Source organism: Prionailurus bengalensis, chromosome B2, assembly GCF_016509475.1.
Source record: "Prionailurus bengalensis isolate Pbe53 chromosome B2, Fcat_Pben_1.1_paternal_pri, whole genome shotgun sequence".
Classification (NCBI taxonomy): domain Eukaryota; kingdom Metazoa; phylum Chordata; class Mammalia; order Carnivora; family Felidae; genus Prionailurus; species Prionailurus bengalensis.
This window is the reverse complement of record NC_057349.1, coordinates 141506960-141526447: the sequence shown is the minus strand read 5'-3', so window position 1 is coordinate 141526447 and position 19488 is coordinate 141506960. Positions and strand designations below refer to the sequence as shown.

The 19488-nt window shown below is 41.1% G+C and overlaps 2 protein-coding genes across 14 annotated transcripts in view; both read right to left on the bottom strand.

Moving 5' to 3' along the window:
• ARID1B (AT-rich interaction domain 1B) overlaps positions 1–19488 on the bottom strand; it is a 449892-nt gene that overhangs the window by 133584 nt on the left and 296820 nt on the right. The window lies entirely within an intron of this gene.
• LOC122490131 (MICOS complex subunit MIC10-like) lies at positions 20–501 on the bottom strand. Its single transcript, XM_043592674.1, has one exon. The coding sequence runs from the start codon at positions 415–417 to the stop codon at positions 145–147; it is 273 nt and encodes a 90-aa protein (XP_043448609.1). The 5' UTR covers positions 418–501; the 3' UTR covers positions 20–144.

The following is a 19488-nucleotide window of genomic DNA, read 5'->3' as shown; positions in this document are numbered from 1 at the left end:
TACATAAACCAGTGTGCTGGAGTTGAAAGCATTACTGATGACATTGCTACAGAAGAATGTCAGCTGACTCCAGGGCACTTCAGTATTCCGGAGGAATAGACATGATTTCTCTTTTCCTCCCACTGGGATGTTCTCAGGTGGAAGTCACTGCTCCTGCTCTTGGACATATTTTCCGTGTAGAAGATACGGAGCCTGGAAATCATGCTGACAGTTGGAGTCAGCCATTCCCAATTCCGTGCCAGAACCAAAGACTAATGGCCACATTCTTCTTTTAAAGAAGGTAAGTGAGAAAACCAGTCTTAATCCAAAGCCAACACCTATCTTCACGACCGCATCCACCATGCACTGGTCCCACTTCCTGCCGAGCTCGGTGTCCGACATGTTCCCCACCCCCAGCTCCCTAAAAATATTTTTCATTTATTATGACTTACTACATCCAGAGGCATCTTTGGTTTTGATGGTATTCAATGTATCTAGTAAGTTAGCTTCCTAAAGGATAAATTCAGGTAATGCTGGGGATATCTTACCGTCTCTTCCAAGACCTGGGAATAAGTTAGAAAATCTTACTCCCTTGTTTAATTAAATAAGTGGGTTTTTACAAAAGCAAATCGACTCCAACATACTCTAAGCTGTGGCCCTCAATACAATTAGTTGACAGTATTAGATCAGTCTCTGATAGAGAACTGCAGAACAGACACACATTTGGTCTTCTCTTGCTCAGAAGTGCCCCAAGAGAGCACGAGGATAAACACTGAATTAGAAACAGAGAAGATATTTCAATCAATGAGACTAGTTCAGGTCTCTTGTTTAAGGATTTTAATAGGATACAGTTAATGATTTCTCACTGTGACTTCCCATGGGTTTGACGCACAGGTTAAAATGCCAGTTCAATGGTCTTTTTAAAAAGTCTCTCCATTATCTTCAAAAGCAGGAATAGTGTCTCTTCTCCTTTTTAGAATTTTAAGTATAAAATTCAGACACGCATTTTTTCTTTTTCTCTAACTGGACCCTAACTTTCTTAAGAGCAGTGACTCCTTGTGCCAAGTGTGGTGCTAAAGAGAGGAAGGGTTTGACTGGTCACTGGTGACTGTCGCTGAATTTATATGCTCTATGGTAAAATACAGCTGCAAAGACCATATAGAGTAAGCCAGCACATGCAAATCTTTCTAAATATTTACCATTGCTCTAGTGAAAACTACTGACTTCGCTATTAAGATTTAGCAATGAATTCTCAGCCCTCTGTTTCCAATTAACATCCCTGAGGCTAACCACCCCCAGCCTCATCAGATGCTTAGCTCTTTAGAAACTGATACTTCGCACACTGTAAAATCGCTTCGTACCTTTCAACCTTATTTTAGAAGTATCATTTTGGACATGTGATACAAACACACCTTGAAACTGATATTAGAATTGAGTCAGTAATTTGACTGCCATATATACACAAAGGAAAAACCTCACAGTGACTCTGTTTAATCTCTATGATATTGGTAGGTTTCTTCTCCATGCAGCCCACCCAAGTCCCTGTTGTTTTCGTTTGTCTAGACAGCAAATGAGTTAAAAGCTTAGGCTTCCTGTCTAAACGAATAAAAAAATGCAAAGGCACAGTAAGACAGAATCCGTGAAAAAAAAAAAATCCTCCAAAGCACTAATTTTTAGGCTCTAAAAGCATCTTCTTTCCAAGTTATATATATCACTTTCTATTTAAACATGTCCAAATAATAAATATTTATCTCTTCATTATATGTGACAATATATATAACATGTAGCCTTAAGATGTATGAGGCCAACTGGAAAAAAAAAGTTTGATGTTAATTTAAACATAGTCACAAGCGCCACAAATGACAAACCCTTAGCCAAAGCCAAGGATAAATGCAAAGAAAATTCATGAGTCAAAATTCATTGTAATGAGAACCACTTTCTTTTTCTTTTTCTCCAGCCAAGATTCCATTATGGGTAACTCTCATTTCAAAGGGACATTTGCAGGATAATCAACTAAACCGATACTTTACAGAAGCAGGATTCAGAGTCACGCACACTATCATAAGCAAAAATTGTTAAAATGGTTGTATTTCCGTTGATTTTGAAAAATCAGCACCTAAAATAGAAGCTGGCCTCAAAGGTCCTTGGGTTAGAACTCCTGATATGAAATGTGCTGTGTTCTAAATTTAGACGTGGTAAACAATATAAGTATGAAATATGCATCATGTAAGGGAATTTTTTTCCATTGCACGAGCCTCAGGGGGATCCTAAATTATTCTCAGTTTTTGAACTCTGCCCAGGGAGATTCTCTGTTCTTCCACTATTAACAACAGTCTCAAGATGTCATGTAGGGTAGGAAGAACAACAAACAGACCCTTTACAACAGTATGGGCAGTCCTGAACTTAAAAATTATTTGGTAAGAAAATTTACTTATAGGTTTTTTTTTGTTTTTGTTTTTTTACATTGTATGGAATTTGGGATTAACTTTCACTTGGAAATAACATTACCCTGCTTGGTTACACTCCTAGGACTGTGCTCACAAGTGATAATGATAATGAACATAATAATGATGATTTTTTAGCAACAACTCTTACTACCATTGATTCAGCACCTTCTATGTACCAGAGACATTGTGTATATTTTCTTATATGACGAAACTATAGCATCTTATTAGCTCCAATCTATTGTTCCTACCCAAATGTTTCTTAACTGATTTCATTGTCCAACATAGCCAAGAGCCTCCAGACCTTTCCTAACCTCGAGTCGAAGCCCAAGCCAGTGCTGAAAACATTAAAAAAGACTCATGTGTGAACAGTTGCTGGTCCGTTATTATTCTAAGAGCAACGGCATCTTAAAGAATGCACTTATTGGGGGCGCCTGGGTGGCTCAGTCGGTTGAGCGTCCGACTTCGGCTCAGGTCATGATCTCGCGGTCCGTGACTTCGAGCCCCGCATCAGGCTCTGTGCTGACCGCTCAGAGCCTGGAGCCTGTTTCAGATTCTGTGTCTCCCTCTCTCTCTGACCCTCCCCCGTTCATGCTCTGTCTCTCTCTGTCTCAAAAATAAATAAAAAACGTTAAAAAAATGAAAAAGAATGCACTTATTAATAGAAATGACAGACCACCTGTGAGGTTACAACTACATAATAAAGTGAGAACAATGAATAATTTGGGGAGAGGTCTCTGTACTGCGTGTCAACCCTCAGGCAGGCATGCCCTCTCTAAGGTTTGCAGGTGAAGCTGTGGGCGGGGGAGAGAGGTGATGGAAAAGGAGGTGGAAAAACATGTGAATGACATTTTATATTTAAGTTGGCCTGCACTGTTGATCCTGCACACTCAAATGCCCACTTTCGCAGAGTGTCAATGAAGAGAGACAAACAGCTAGCCAGATAAATTCTTAAGGAAGAAATTCTGTGATGGAGGGGCGGATTCGTAAGCGGTGTGGAAGACACAACAGTGCGTCCTCAGCCGGTGCACGCAGGCCCGGGGGCTGCGGTCTGCGGTAGGTCCACACCAGGAGCCAAGGCGAGCCCCCTGGACGAGTGGTGTGCAGGAGCCTGGAGGCAGACAGAACAATGTGCAAAGGCAAGAGCTGTGGGCCGGATGCCTCTTCCAGGAGCGGTGAGGGGAAGCTCACTGGGAAGCCAGGAAAGAGACTGGGCGAGAGGGGTGGGCGCGGCCGTGAACCGCCTCTCTCTGCCCACAGCAGGCCGCGTGGGCTTCCACTCTTAGGAGCCAGGGAGCCAACGGACGGCTCCGAGATGCTTCTAATGTCACCAGAGAAGGAAAAGGAATGCAGAGGAATGCCGAGAAAGAAATGTTAAACACTTTAAAGGAAAACAATCATGTTTTCAAGTGTTTAGGAACGAAGAATGCCTTAAGAACACGGTTACAATTATAGGTACCGCTTCAGAATAAATCTGTAAAACATTTTATAAAGAGCTATGTATTTTAGCGTTACATAAAATTGAACACACAAAGGAACAACAGCAAGGACCTCAATAACTACAGTCCAGGTTAAACGGTGACATGTTTTCCGGACTGCAGCCACCCTGCTCATTTCAGTTATATGTAAGAATCACTGAATGGGTAAGTGAGCTGAAATACATACACCTCACCCTTAAAATAGCACAGCAGTGAATAAAAACTAATTATGAGGAACACTTGGCTTTAACGGATTATGTTCTTTATATACCCCACCCCCAAACCGTTGGTGACGACTCCTGAGACGCGCAGTTATAAAGGGGGAAGGATCAGCTTGTTACACGCAGGAAGAGGGATATGGGTTTATGGGCTTGTGTTTTACAAATATCAACGTCAGGTATGAAACTCTAAGGTATGAATGACCCATGTGCTTTGAAAGCAAATTGACAAACTAACAAGATCTGTAAATATGTAAGATTTAGAGTTTTTCTACTGATACCAGTTTTTATTGCTGAAAGCGTGTCATAAATCTTTATAACAGAAAAGCAATCAACACCACCTTTTTGCGTCTCTCATGGTGAAAAACTACTGTTTATCTTAGAAGTGTAATGCTTAGCACGTAGAAATTCTGAAAATAAAACTTAAAAACAAAAAGGCATGAACCCTCAGGAGACATTTATTTCTTCAGGATACAGCAATGAAATACTTTAAAACAGTAAGACCTATAGGAACCGCAAATAAATTAGCAACTTAAAAAAAAAAACCAGAAACACACAAATTGTACTGAGTCTACACGGAATAGAGGGAAGTTTTACTTCTACAACAGTACTAAAACTTAGTTATTTTGACATTTCCCTATTCACATGAACCATATGAACATACATGCTTGTTCTAATCCTTCACTGGATTTTTAAAAAAATTTTATTTTGAAATGACTTTAGACTTATACAAAGCGGCAAAGAGTACTTAGTGAGTGTTCTTACGCACCCTTCACCCAGGCTCCCTCAAGTTAACGTTTTATGTAACCGTGGCACATTTATCCTTCAATTTGTGTTTGGTGTTTTCCCGGGACTATGCTGAGGTTATAGATTTGGGGAAAGAATAGCACAGACGTGGAGGGTCCTTTACAAGGCATCGTATCGGGGTGTGATAGAAACACGACTTAGGAGAGCTGATGGTACTGTCATCACGCGGTTAAGGTGGTGTCTCCCAAGTTTCTCCACAGTCAAGTGACTTTTTCCCTTTCTGTATCCCATTCATGAGAAGGGGGTCACTAAGTCCAGCCCACACCCAAAGGAGGGAAATTATGCTCCACTTCCTGGATGAGCATCAAAGAATTTGTGGGTGTAGGTTAAAAGCAAACAGAGTAAGTAAATATTTGGGGGGGATATATTTGAAGCAATGCAAGTATACGGTTTCTCCTTTAGTTTTGCCCACAATTTTAGTTGGCATTTATCAGTGGGCCTTGCCTGCAGCACAACTCTGGTGCCCTAATGTTGCTTTTCTATTTCCTTTGTTCCTTCTACATTTATTATTTGGAATTCTTATGTAAGGAAAGGCTGCCCTGTCTCCATTAATTTTTACATGGTCAAGAAGTTAATTCTCTTATGTGCCTTTTGGTGTAGCCAAAGTTCCTTTATAAGATGATCGGTTGATACTCTTAACAACAATAAATGAAGTAACACTTCCAATGCAGGTTTCATAATTTAAAAACACTGGAGAGAGAAAATATGCACTTTATGCTTTTCCAGACATGGCTAGTGGGAGTATAAATTAGTATGATCACCCTGGGCAAAAATCTGTAATCACACTGTAAAGCTGAAGGTGCGTTTTATCTTACGACCCAGGAAGTCCATGCCTAAGTGTGCTCTCTGGCACAGGTACATAAGGAGACACATCCAGGCGCCAAAAAACTGTTTCAGGACCCTAACAACAAAAGTTGGAGACAGTCTAATTTTCCAGCAATATAAAATAGAGATGTATTCAGAAAATGAGACACTCTACAGCGGTGAAACTGAATGAGCTACAGTTAAAAATATTCGTATGACTCTCACAAAACAATGTCGATAGAAAACAACCCCCCAAACCCAAAGCAGTGACACATCATCAATATAGGAGAGGAGGCAACAGAGAAGTGACCCATCAGCACAGTAGTGGAAATGCACAAAGTCCGGGACAGCAGCGCAATGCGCAGACCGGAGGAGCCCATGAGAACTGGCCATTGGCACTGCTGGGTCAGCAGGGAAACGGGGAGAGAAAAGAGACAAGTTAGAATCATGTCATGGTCCTCCCTCCCCTCACGACAGCCGACACGGGACACCACGGATGGCACCTAAAGCCCGAGCAGCCTGGTCTAGCCTGAAACGAACCTCCGCACGGCTCGCGCGGGGAGGCCCTACTTCCCTCCAAGAGCCATCCGCTCACATCTCGGTGAGCCGCTCTGTGCCACCGACACCAGAACGTGAGAGCTGCACAGCGGCTTCCCCGGTGATGCCAAGCCGCGTCTGTCTACCGCACGGCTTCTGAGGCTGGGTTTTAATCAGAGGTCAGCATGTTCCACGGTGGAAGCTCTAGGAGTAAGACCACATAGATTCACACCCTGGCTTTGCCGCTTATTATGTGACCGGGCGACATATTTAACCTTTCTGCGCTTTGCCTCGCTCATCTGGAAACTGGGGGAAATGTCAGTACCTGCCGAAGACAGTTGCTGCGAGAATTAAATGAGAAATAGTAAGTTGAAAGGATGGGTGCGGTACAGTCTGAGTTAGGTGTGAGCTGTAATGATCGTGAACCAGAGGGACAGGCCGTGGGATAGAGAGCCCGAGCTGTGTGTAAGGGGTAAGTGCGAGGGAGCAGGGAGGTGGCGGGGAAGGGCTGAAAGGGTGAAGAAGAGGAGGGAGGGCAGTCGTCCCCCACTTTCCCGATCGCAGTGGGTAGTGACAAGGGCCCTGCAGGTCCTACAACCACATCCACTAAGAGGTGGGAACTGGGTTTGAAAACAAACCCAAACAGGAGCAGCCAAAAGAGAAGGGAAATCCTGCACGGAGGAGGTAGTCCTTTCATTCTGCAGGTGGCCCTGCTGGGTCACTCATTCATAAGCGCTTTAATGAGTAGGACAGGGCACTCTCTTTACCATGCTTCTGTCAATAACAAAATGTTAGCATGGAGAGACCGCCGTGCCGCAGTAGAAAGGCGCTGGATGTAAGAGGCTTCTGAAGCTGGGTGGCGTGAAGGATGGGCTGTGGGCAAGGCAACCTAATCCTCTGTTTACCTGTAAAGTGGGGATCATCATGTTTATTTTGCCAATGGATCAATGTAACGAACAGAGCAAACGAGAAGGAACTGTGAAGGGCATCACGTTCAAAAGAGAAGATGATTTCCTGGTACTAAGTTATGTATTAGACACAGCACTCAAATTACTCATGTTCTGAAGGAGAAGTTAAAAATAGAATTAACGTGGGGCTCGGTGGCTCGGTTGGTTAAGAATCGGACTTCGGCTCAGGTCATGATCTCACGGTCCGTGAGTTCGGGCCCTGCGTCGGGCTCTGTGCTGACAGCTCGGAGCCTGGAGCCTGCTGCAGATTCTGTGTCTCCCTCTCTCTCTCCGCCCCTACCCCACTCATGCAGTCTCTCTCTCAAAAATAAACATTAAACAAATTTTTTTAAAAATAGAATTAACGATGCAATAAATACTAAGGCCACAGCAGCTTAAATTCCAATTTCTTTCTTTGAATGACTATCTCCTCTTCTAATAATAATCAAAAATATCTACAAACAAGTTACTCCATTTCTTCAGTATTTAAAGACAGATTAAAATTATCTCATTAAAAATAGAAAGAAATAGTTTAATGGCTTCAATATAAAAGAAAGCTGAAATTTTTATATTTTCACAGAAATTATTTTTAAGACTTCTGAGTTCTTTAGGAAAAAAGTAGAGAATCCAGAAAATTTTTTACATGATTAGCCTGACTACATTACAGATGGAAATGTTTTGTGAAGACTATTTTTATATTTTAAAATGAAATATGACACATTCAGTACATCCCCCGAAAGTCAAACTTAAAAACATGAGTTTTTCTTATTTTACGTTATCTAAGATTCACTTAGATAAGAGGTTTCCAAAATGAGTCATTTTCTGTCTATGTAGGGGGCAGCCAGTCACTTAACACCTCAAGGGCTAGCACTCAAGTGCAATTTTACATCGTAATTTTTCCTAAGAGCATATAACCATTTTATAACTTAAAAAACTCCTTCTCAAGAAAAGGTGGTCATAAACCTATTCAGGGTTTCAGACAGAAACCTGTAAATACCAATAATGATGAGGGTGATGAGGATTATTATAATAATAATAGTAATAATAATAATATCATCATCAGTAAGGGCCCAAATTAGGTCTGGAAGGCCAGCATGTTTCACACTCAAACACACTACCTGTCAACAGAGCCACTGATGTGCCGTGCAATGGTGTTACTGAGCCTCACACTTACAAGTAATTACCTTGTCATCTGGAACACATTTCACGGCCCACTAGGAGAATGAAGAGTTTCTCTGATGGGCACTGTAGTCCGCTATAAGCAGTCTCAAAGACAACATAAACAAATTCAGATATAGGATTCTGAATGGTGAAAGGATAAAATTCACACTCCCTTTGCCTTCTAAAACCTCTGAACAGAGAAGGGACCTCAGTAAGCAGACTCGCAAGCCTATCACATTGCCTAATTCTTCTTTTATCCCAGTAAATTATAAGTTTTGAAATAAAATTGGACTTAAAACTCCAGTCATCAATCTGTAAATCCCTAGCAAGGGTCAGAAAGTCTTCTTCTGTATCATATTCCTCTCCTCTAATGAAACTTGCTTTTTAAAAGCATCCATTAGATGTTAGCTGTTTTTTTTTTTTTTTTTAAACCTTTGTATTGTAGCAAACAGTGATCTTTTCGGATGCAGGCCATGGCGGTTACAAAGAATCTGGGCTCTAGAACCACACAGCTGACCCCAACCCAGCTCCTCTTTTGCAAATTCCAAGGACGTGGGCAATGACAGAGCCCCACAAGCCTCCACCCCTCATCTGTACTTAGTAGGGGACAGTAAAAGTAATGACCTCACAGTGTTGATGAGAGAGTTAAATGAGTTGCTGTACATAAAGTACCACAGCACCAAGCATGGCACCAGGTAAAGTGCTCACTAAATATTTACTGGAACGTGGGTTTACAGTAATAATGGAGAGGTAAAAATCACGAAATCTGGAGTAAGAGCAGTTTGAAATCAAGTCCGGGATCTGTAATTTCTTCACCCAATCTTGGGCAAGTTACTTAACCTCAATGAGCCTCAGATTCACCATCCAAAATATAGGGAAACTATCACTTATGCTATATAGTGAGGATTAGATATAATTATGAACAAGAACTATTAAGCATGTGCTCAATAAACAGTTGCTTTGTATATAAATGCCTACATACACATATAAACATACACGCATTTCAGACACACGGTTTGTTTGTTAACACTCTTTGTAATTGAAATTACATTTTGAATACAGCATAAAGAATTTGCAAATGACTTCTAGAATATCATCTCACTTATAAAATAGGATGAGTAAATAGTGGCATGAATGCATCCTTCCATTCTTTAACAAATATTTACCAGATAATTATGTGTCAGGCAAATAGTTATGTTAACAATCAATATTCTATTAAGTAAATAGCTTTTGGCACTTTAAAATGCAGTGTTACCAATGACAAACACTGCACAAAGAGGGAATGGCAAAGGTAATCAGCCCCAGCGGTAAAAAGCCTCGGTTCAAATCTTCCCTCTATCACTTCCTAGTGGTATAAACCAGGCAAGTGAATTAACATCTCTGCGCTACAAAGTGCATCTCTGTCCCAAAGATGTGGAGAGAATTTAGCTTAACAGAGAATCTATTTAATAAATATTAGCCACCACGATCTTTATTATAACACATAGTGTAGAAATACATTTAAAACAAAGAATAACAACAAAGATAGAAAGCTAGATGTTAAAGTGGCAAAAAAGTGAGAAGCCACCTAAATGTCAACTTAGTAGTGGGTTATTTAAATATACAATAATTATTTGGGCCACCTGGGTGGCTCAGTTGGTTGAGGGTCTGACTCTTGATTTTGGCCCAGGTCATGATCTCGGGGTTGTGACATCGAATCCTGCATCCAGCTCTGTGCGGGGCATGGAGCCCACTTACGATGCCTTGTCCCTGTGTCCCTGTCTGTCTGTCTCTCTCTCTCTTTCCCCTCTGCCTCTGCTCCCCACCGTGTATGTGTTCTTTCTTTCAAATGTAAAAATATGTAATATTTATTCAAAATATACATTAAAAATGTAATTTTTATTGAAAAGATTGAGTGAAAATCAGGTTAACAGCAGAAAACATGACCTAGTTGATGTAAAATATATAAAATATTATATGAATATATATGCATTTATATGTACATATAAAATATACCTGTGCCTTTTTTAACACCTAAGAGGTATTAAAATGTGAACAGTGGTTATTTTAAGGGATTAGATTTGAGAGAATTTTTTATTTCTTCTTTGTACTTGAGCAGGCATAATTTTACTTTCTTTTCAAGTTTATTTTTGACAGAGAGAGAGAGAGTACACACGTGAGCACATGAGTGGGGGAGGGGCAGAGAGAAAGGGAGAGAGAATCCCGAGCAGGCTCCATGCTGTCCTGCAGAGCCAGATGCGGGGCTTGAACTCAAGAACCATGAGATCATGACCTGAGCTGAAACCAAGACTCAGGCACTTAACTGACTGAGATACCCAGGTGTCCTCAGATAGCATTTTAATAAGGGCTGGAGCTTCTTTGCAAAAGTAACAAAACAAAAGGGGACCCTGGAGATTTGAACACGTAGCCATAGCGCAATTTCACGAACAGAGTATTAATTTGTACCCACTCTAAGGCAAACGACAAATGACTTTAAAAATATCTGTTAAGGGGCGCCTGGGTGGCTCAGTTGGTTAAAGGTCCGACTTTGGCTGAGGTCATGATCTCACGGTTCGTGGGTTCAAGCTCCATGTCGGACTCTGTGCTGACAGCTCGCGGAGCCTGGAGTCTGCTTCAGCTTCTGTGTCTCCCTCTCTCTCTGCCCCTCCCCCATTTGTGCTCTCTCACTCTCTCTTTCTCAAAAATAAACATGAAAAAAGAATTTTTGAAAAAAAAAGCCCATTCAAAAAACGGGTAGCAGTTGAATCACAGTAGCATAAAATCATATTAGTATTTTCAGAATAGATGTGAAAACAATGCACACGTATACGGTAAGAAAATAAAAGACAAAGACGGACAAATAAGTTATGCTCATATGCATAGTTTTCACATTTTACCAGGCTGTGATTTTTTTTAAGTTTATTTATTTTGAGAAAGAGAGCATGTGCGCAAGGCAGGGGGAGGGGCAGAGAGAGAGAGAGAGAGAGAGAGAGAGAGAGAGAGAAAGAGAGAGAATCCCAAGTAGCACAGAGAAAGCGTGGGGTCTTATGTGGGGCTCCACCTCACGAACCGTGAGATCATGACCTGACCCAAAATCAAGAGTCAGACGGCTTAAGCGACTGAGCCCCCCACGCGCCTCCAGGCTAAGATCTTTAATACAATTTTCCTCACGGTTTCCATTAGCAAGTCTGTTTGTACATGAGTAAGATGGCTGAGGAAAACTAAAAATCAGATAAGAGGTAAGTAGAATAAAGCAAAACTCTCGATACTGATTTCAATAGCGTGGCCTGGCCTAACAACCCACTCCCTCAAAGGGATCAACACGGCAAATGCAGACACTGGTACTTCTAGTTAAGTGGGTCCTCCACAGCTTATTGCCCCCAGAAGTGCCATCTTGAACCTGCAGATTCTCGGAAGAAATAGAAGTCATGTGTCTATCAATACTTTAAATAGAATATGAATAGCTATTTTGTCATTGTTGGCAACACCGAAGAAAACAGGGCCAATTATTAGAAATACTGAATAATACTGCTTCAGGTTTTGTGTATCTCCTATGGTCTAAATAACTCCATACAGAAAACTCCTGTCAAGGATCTCATTTTAAGAGGTACAAGTTCAACATTATCGATTTTCTTTACTTGCAAAGAAAATTACAATTTTTAACACAATTCTCTCTGTGAATTGATGCTTTTAAATTTCCTATTTCACTTGGAAATTGTAGAAGAAAGCAAACAAGCTGGAATAAACGGGTTCTTAAAGCACCCAAAAGGAGTAGAAATAATAAGCAGAGTATTATAAAATCATAACCTGAGGTATATTTGTTCTACTGAGTTCACTTTAACTCTGAGAGCGAGTAACCACATGAGATTGGTAGGAGCGCCATAACAGTCCGTCAGTGTGGAGCATGTGACGTGACGTCCCGTGATTTGTCCTTGTACAGAACAGACCTGTCTCTTCTTGCCTTCCAGGACCCTGTCCTCTTCCGAATTTTCCTTAGCACTTAAGCAGGTATGACATTGTATTACGGAAAAAGGGGATTTGGGCTCTGAGAATAAAAGCCATATATATATATGCATATATATATATGCATATATATATATTTTCTTTTTAAAGCCGTGTATAAAAAACTGGTGAAGACTACTGATGAATTAAATAAAAGAGGAATGAAGGAAAATGCACAACTCCAACAAGCCCAGCAATCTGTTATGAGCTGAATGAGTGCCAGTTTGTGGGCCTCGGGGCTCGGTAGGATTTCTCTGTATAGTGCCAAACTCCAACAATATTGTTATGGTTAGAGAGGAATTTCTCACAAGAGCTAACAAAGGCAGAAGGTCATAAATAAACCCAGCAGGACTGCCTTGTCAGTTCTCATTATTAGCGCTGCAGGCACTTGCTTTTCTGTGGGCTTCTTACAGGTTCATTTAAGTGTAAGAGTTCTTCCTTGAAAATTCACAAACTCATAAATAAAATGGTTCTTAATCTAGCAAACAAAAATAACTGAGAAGTAAGTAAGAAAATCCGCAAGCAGGTCAATAAATAAAGGACCGAGTCACGGTGAACGGCAGAGCTCAGCCTGCATTTCCGAGAGCTGGGGTACCTCGACTCCTGGCCTCAGCACCCCAGCAGTGACCGACAGGATGCTCTGCGTTCCCACCACAAAAACAGTCTGCAGGATGCTATCTGGGCAGGAAATGAAGCTCAGCCCCTAAACTGATGCTGACATGTGTTATAAACTGAGGAAAGCACAGCTGTGTGATCATTACTGCAATTATGAAGTGACATTTAGTGTTAACTTTATTTTGCTGAAGTTTGTACCTAGTAACAAAAAAAGGAGGGGCGAGTCTATTAACTGATAGGAAGGGATGCTGATTTTTTGCAATTAAAAAACAAAACAAAACAGGAGCGTACTGCTTGGTCTTTAAAGAGGTAGACGTTACCTTTTACACGAACCAAACCTACGTCTTGGAGCTCTCAGCAATTCCTCGTGACAGAATAGGAGATTTAGTTCTGTAATATTTAAAAACTAAGATGCAATCATCAATTCTTTCCCAATTTTTGTCCTTGTAATCCAAGAAGATCAGAGAACAACAAACTTCCAATTATCCCAACACAGATATTAATTCAAAGGAGAAATGAGCTGATAAATTTGATTCCATTTACTAATAACTCAACACGAAAATATCTTCTTCCTCAACAAGAAAAATATATTTTATAGTGTCATCTACTTTCTATTAAAAAAGAGAGACAAAATTAGTAATACAGCTCATTATTCTTAAAAACAGACGAGAAACCGTTTCATCAGAAAACAAAACAAAATTAAAATCCTCAGTAGCACTACACAGAGCTAACCGAATTCTAACATTTTGCCATATTTCCTTCCAGTCTTTCCTATCGAGTACAGCAAGGTAAGCTTGATATGCACGCAGTAACAACTGAGGTACCTACTGACCTACTTGGCATCCTCTGTCAAGAAAGTGAACATTTTGTCTCACAGATGATTCTCAGTTTTATAATTTGTGCGTCTTTTTAACGTAACTGTAAAGTTGAAAAATTAACCTGAGGGTTCCACATCATCTCCTTTAAGAGAACGATTAAAGTCAGCAAGAGAACAATGTTGCTCTCATAGGCCAGGATGCTGGAATACCGTGTTGTGTGGTTACTTGGTCACGGAAGCTGGGCTATTAAGTGCTGATGGGTTACAAAGAAAGGTATGTTTGCAGAATTACTTTTCACTGGCTTGCAGCCTCTCATTACCCACCACTCACGATTATGAGTGTCAAGCTGATGTTGAATTCTTCCCAGAGAAAATTCTCCATGTTTGCTTTAGATACTGGCAATTGGTCTATATGCTCAGCATTCAAACAGGACTGCCCTTGAATAACCTAACATTACCAGCACAAGGAACATGACTAAAGGCTGAAAAGAAGGGAGTCTAAATATCCAAGAATGGTAAGAGACCCAGACAGGCCTCCTTTTACATTGCTGGGGAGAAGTAGGTTTTTCTAGAGAGCATATCTGAAGCGGTAAGTAAGTGCATGGACTGTAGCCTATACAAGAAATCCATGGAGTTAAATCTCCATGCAGTTAAATATGCAAACGCCATATCACAGTTTTTTGGCTAGCAGCTTTATAATTAGGCAGTCCAAGGTTGACAATGTTAGGCCATAAATATCCTCAGGAACTTACTACTGAATATTCTGTCAACAGAAATAATCAATGAACACAAGGTTCCTAAACCGGATATACGTAGATCATGAGTAACATATCAAAAATAAAATGTTTAGACTATTTTTAGTCTCCGACAGCAAATCCACGCTAGCAGTAACCAAACTATACTTCATCAATTCTTAGAGTTGTTTAGCAGATGTTAATGGGGCTCACACACATTATTTCAGGTAGAAACATGCTAGAAGTATTAAAACACAGGGAGAGCAATAAAATAAGTCATTGAGATGTAAAGTACAACACGGTGACTACATTATATACTATGGTCAATAGTGCTGTACTATATATTTCAAAGTTGCTAAGAGAGTAAATCTAAAGTTTTTGATACAAGAAATATAATTTTGTAACAATGTACACTGATGGATACTAGATTTATTGTGATCATCTCAAAATATGTAAAAACATTGAATTACTACGCTATATACCTGAGACGAATATGTTATAAATCAATTATATCTAAATATAGCAGTATTTTTGTTTATATATGTATGTGTATATATGTGTGTGTGTGTGTGTGTGTGTGTGTGTGTGTGTGTGTGTGTGTGTGTAACAACATGGGGAAAGTAAAGTTTGACTCCGTCGGAAGAGAAGCACTTAGGGGAACTGTTAGGAATCATACAGCGTTTTCAGAACTAAAACAAAAGCCACATAAACACTTACTCCAGTCCTTTGTTTTTAGAATGTGAAACTGAGGTCCAAAGAGAGGCTAAGTTATTTACATCAAAACTATGCCCAGGTTCTATAGACAAAGACTACATTAGCACGCAGTTTTCTAGGTATGTTTATCAACAACATTACCACTGACATTGACAGGCTAGCCCAAGAAGCTGAAAGGACAGAGAGAGAATGAGTAAATGAGAGAGAGAAAGAGAAGAGGGAGGAAGAAGGGGAGCGGAAGGGAGGTGGGAGGAAGGGAGGGAGAGGAAGAGGTGGGGAGTAGAAGAGGGGGTGGGGGGTGGAGGGGGTGGGTGGGTGGTGGGCGGGGGGAGAGGGACAGAGAGGGAATGTGTGCATGCTCGTGCGCTGGTCACGAGAGCACCCTATACCTACTTAAGCACATTTTCTAACAGTTACTATTTCACGCTGTAGGTACGTGACTCTCTCAAAGTCTCATTTCATTTAGTAAATAAGAATATGGCTTTGTAAGGGATAAAAGGAAGAACACGCAAAAACCACGTGGCTGAGACGTCCCAGTTTGTGTAATAGCAGGATACAGCTGAACAGATCTTTTGGTGATTTAAAGCGGACCTTTTATTTTCTAATTTCTAGCCTTTGCTGTGTCTCACACAATGTGTTCTCTAGTTCTATTTCCTGAACTTATAAACGTGTTCACGCCATCTCCTCGTGGGTGAGTCACAACAGCTGTCATGCACAGGCCCATAAACAAGAGACCCTAACGTGGCACACCAGAGGACAGCCGACTCCCACAGCCACAGACGGAATCCACATCCGCTTACCTTGTGACCCGATCTGGGCAGAACGCCCACCTCCAACACAGCAAAGGAATTCATGATTAGATTCAGAGGGAATCCAAACAGCAAACAAGGTAAATGTATTTTACCACTTAAACTGATAAAGCGTCGGATTTTTTCATTGTGTCCGATGACGACCCACAGGAGTCACAAGAGGGAAATATAAGAGAAGCAAATTGTGAAGACAGACTGTTTTGTGAAATCATAACCCATGAAATATACCATCTGTGACCTAGCCCAGTTCTCAACCTGCAATGGCTCCCTCGTGCAATCTGATATGATAAATAGTTTATTTCATAGAGTTCTGAGTTCTGAAGTATCTGTAATTGTTTTAGGTCTTAAACATATGGGATACAGCCCAACCTGAATTTAAATTCCGGTGAACAGAGGAATTAACTGTGCCTATGGAAGAGCTGGTCGTGTGGAATACACAATGGTCCAGAGCAGGACACAAAGGCAGGAAGGAAAAGCTTCGGAATAAGGAGAGACAAAGAAAATGGGAGACAGTTAAGACAAGACAGAAGAATATGAGCGCCATATAATATGCACAAGTTAAAACGGTTTCTGATGAATGAAAGGATCAATGACTGCACGTGGGAAATGCAGCCAGGAAAGTAGACAGAACTTTTGGCAGATGTGACAAATATCATTAAAGATTTTAACCTTTCACTCCTAAGCTAAATAGTGTGGAGAATTCTACACCTGTATTTAGGCCAGCAAGCACCTTTGTAAGAAGCAGAAGAAAAGTGGCCTTCTGGGTAGACACAGCCCCACAGAACCACGGTGCTTTTCTGTAGAAAACTGCACCCTTTCTTGGCTAAGGGCACCTTACGCAGAGTTTCAACCCCATCTGTTCCTGCCAGCAGGGAGCATGAGCTGCACGGTCATAGTGACCCCCTCCTGGCACCACGGAGGGCCACTATTTACCTAGGAAATGGGGAGCTGGTGACAGCCAGGATTAGAAGCGTGGCCTTTGTGGTCCGAACTTCGTTCACTCCTTTCTTCTGCTAATTACTAGCCGCTCAGCCTTAGACACATTACTTAGACTCTCTGGGGCCTGAATTTCTCCACTGACAAACTGGTACAGGTATTGTTAAACTGATGTTTATTTTGATATAGAAGAAAGCCCTGGGAATAGTGCTTGGCAAATAGTGAGAGGATAATAGATGACAGCTACTATTATTTTATCTTTTTACTCAAATGATTTTGTCATTTACTCCTGACAGCAGTCTTATTAGGTAGGGTCAACCAACCACATTTTATAAATAAAAAGTATAGGAAAAAGGTTCAGAGGGTGAGGTGGGCAGGCTGATTGATGCCAGTGGGACTCGGAATTTAAAGCCTGGTATATCCACTACTCTGACCCACGTTTTTTCTCCTCCTTGTTTCTATTCCCATGCCAAACAAAGGAAAAGGCAAGAAAAAAGCCAGAGTAAAAGAAATAACGGTACTCTCTCAGTATTTCCAGAAGGTTCACTCTTTTTCTGGAATGAAAATCATTTAACAATCCAAGTGAATCTTCTTCCTCTCCTCGCAAAAAAATTCTTAGTTTGGCTTTGATGAAAACTGAAAATCTTCCCCACTGCAATTAGCTTCCACATCTTCCTCTGGAACAGAAAGTAGCAAAACACCACCACCACCACCAGTGTTCCGACAAGAGGACTAAATGTGATCTATTCTTTGGACAAAAACATAATCCTGATTCCAGATATAAGCTACCTGTTAAAGACCATGATAACATCATGCAAGCAGCATAGTGTTTTGGCCCAAAAATGTCACTAGAATTAAGAATTCCTTCATTTAAATATCTAATGGAAGATATTTTAAAACTACCATGCATTGGGGCGCCTGGTTGGCCCAGTCAGTTAAGTATCTGACTCCTGATTTTGGCTCAGGTCACGAACTCACAGTTCATGAGATGGAGCCCCGAGTCAGGCTCTGTGCTGACAGCATGGACCCTAATTGGGATTCTCTCTCTCCCTCTCTCTGACCCTCGCCTGCTCGTGCGTGCACACACACTCTCTCTCTCTCTCTCAAAATAAATAAATAAATTAATTTAAAAAAAAAACTAACATGCATTATTTGTCAGGACAAATTTAAAATTTTGAGATTACATACCCTCCTCAGAAAACAGTAATTAGGGGCACCTGGGTGGCTCAGTCGGTTGAGTGTCTGACTTTGGCTTAGGTCACGATCCCAGGGTTCGTGAGTTTGAGCCCTGCATCAGGCTCACTGCTGTCAGCTTGGAGCCAGCTTTGGCTCCTCGGTCCCCCTCGCTCTCTGCCCCTCCCCCGCTTGTGTTCTCTTTCTCTCTCTCAAACATAACTCAATCTTAAAAAAAAATAGTAATTATATAAGAAGCACTACTATAAACACAATGGAAAAGAACTGAACTCTAACTTCCCTTCATTTCTGTACGTCTTAAAAGGTAACTTCTGAGTAACTGATTCCCAATGCAAAGGAAAAGAACACTCTCTTCTGTGACATTCCTCATTTCTAAAGTTTCTTTTAATAGCTACATGGCGGTGAAAATTGAAGCTGATATAAACTCCTCGAATAAGGTTTGTGTTTTCTCTGCACAAAACTTTTTAACATTTTTAAGAAGATGGTTTCCTGCAGAAAGCCCAAATAAAGAATGGCTTACTGGTAGTACCTACTGACTCTGACATATCACTGACTTTTACTCAGGACGGTGGTTCCCCTTGGTGGGGGTTGAGGAGTGGATGGACGGAGTAATGATGCAAAGACGGCGTGAGAAGGCTTCCAAGGTCCAGGTAGTGCTTTCTGAACTGGGAACTGATGACACAGGTGCGCTTGCCGGAGGAAATGTACTAAGCGGCACATTTATAATTCACGCACTTCCCTTATACTTACGGGACACTTCCACAACACTTATATTGAAGGAAACTGACTTCTACACAATGACCCCACAGTCATTTGTCACGACATGGGAGGAAAAAGGAAATGAAGGAAAACAAACCAGACATCTCTGGGATCCTTACGGCCTTCTGTCATCCTGAGAGATTAGCACTAACACGTGCTCCACTCTTCCTTCAGTAGTCTCCCTGAATATATGACCTGCTTTCAGAAAAGCAAGAGTCCAATTGAAACGGAAGTTCCTATGGGTAGGTAATGGTTTGACCCCTGATCCCGCTACCACAATTGTTCCAATTCTCTAATGATTTCCCTGCAGGGTTCATTTACCAGTTCTGGGTCACAGACCAACATGCCCGTGAAGCCAAGGGTCGACAAAAGCAGTGCTTGATGTATTTGAAAATAACTGTACCATAAAGGCACATTTCATCAATTAGAGATGGTTTCGGAATTAAAATAAAAGGAAGCATAAACCACAAGATTGTCATCATTCATTCTGACAAAGTCACAGGCAGACACATATAGAGTGATCTACCCCGACCAGAGTACAGAACCGATAATAT

Excerpts from the sequence above, each read along its gene's own strand:
- LOC122490131 (XM_043592674.1), bottom strand. The coding sequence starts at position 417 with ATGAAAAATATTTTTAGGGAGCTGGGGGTGGGGAACATGTCGGACACC.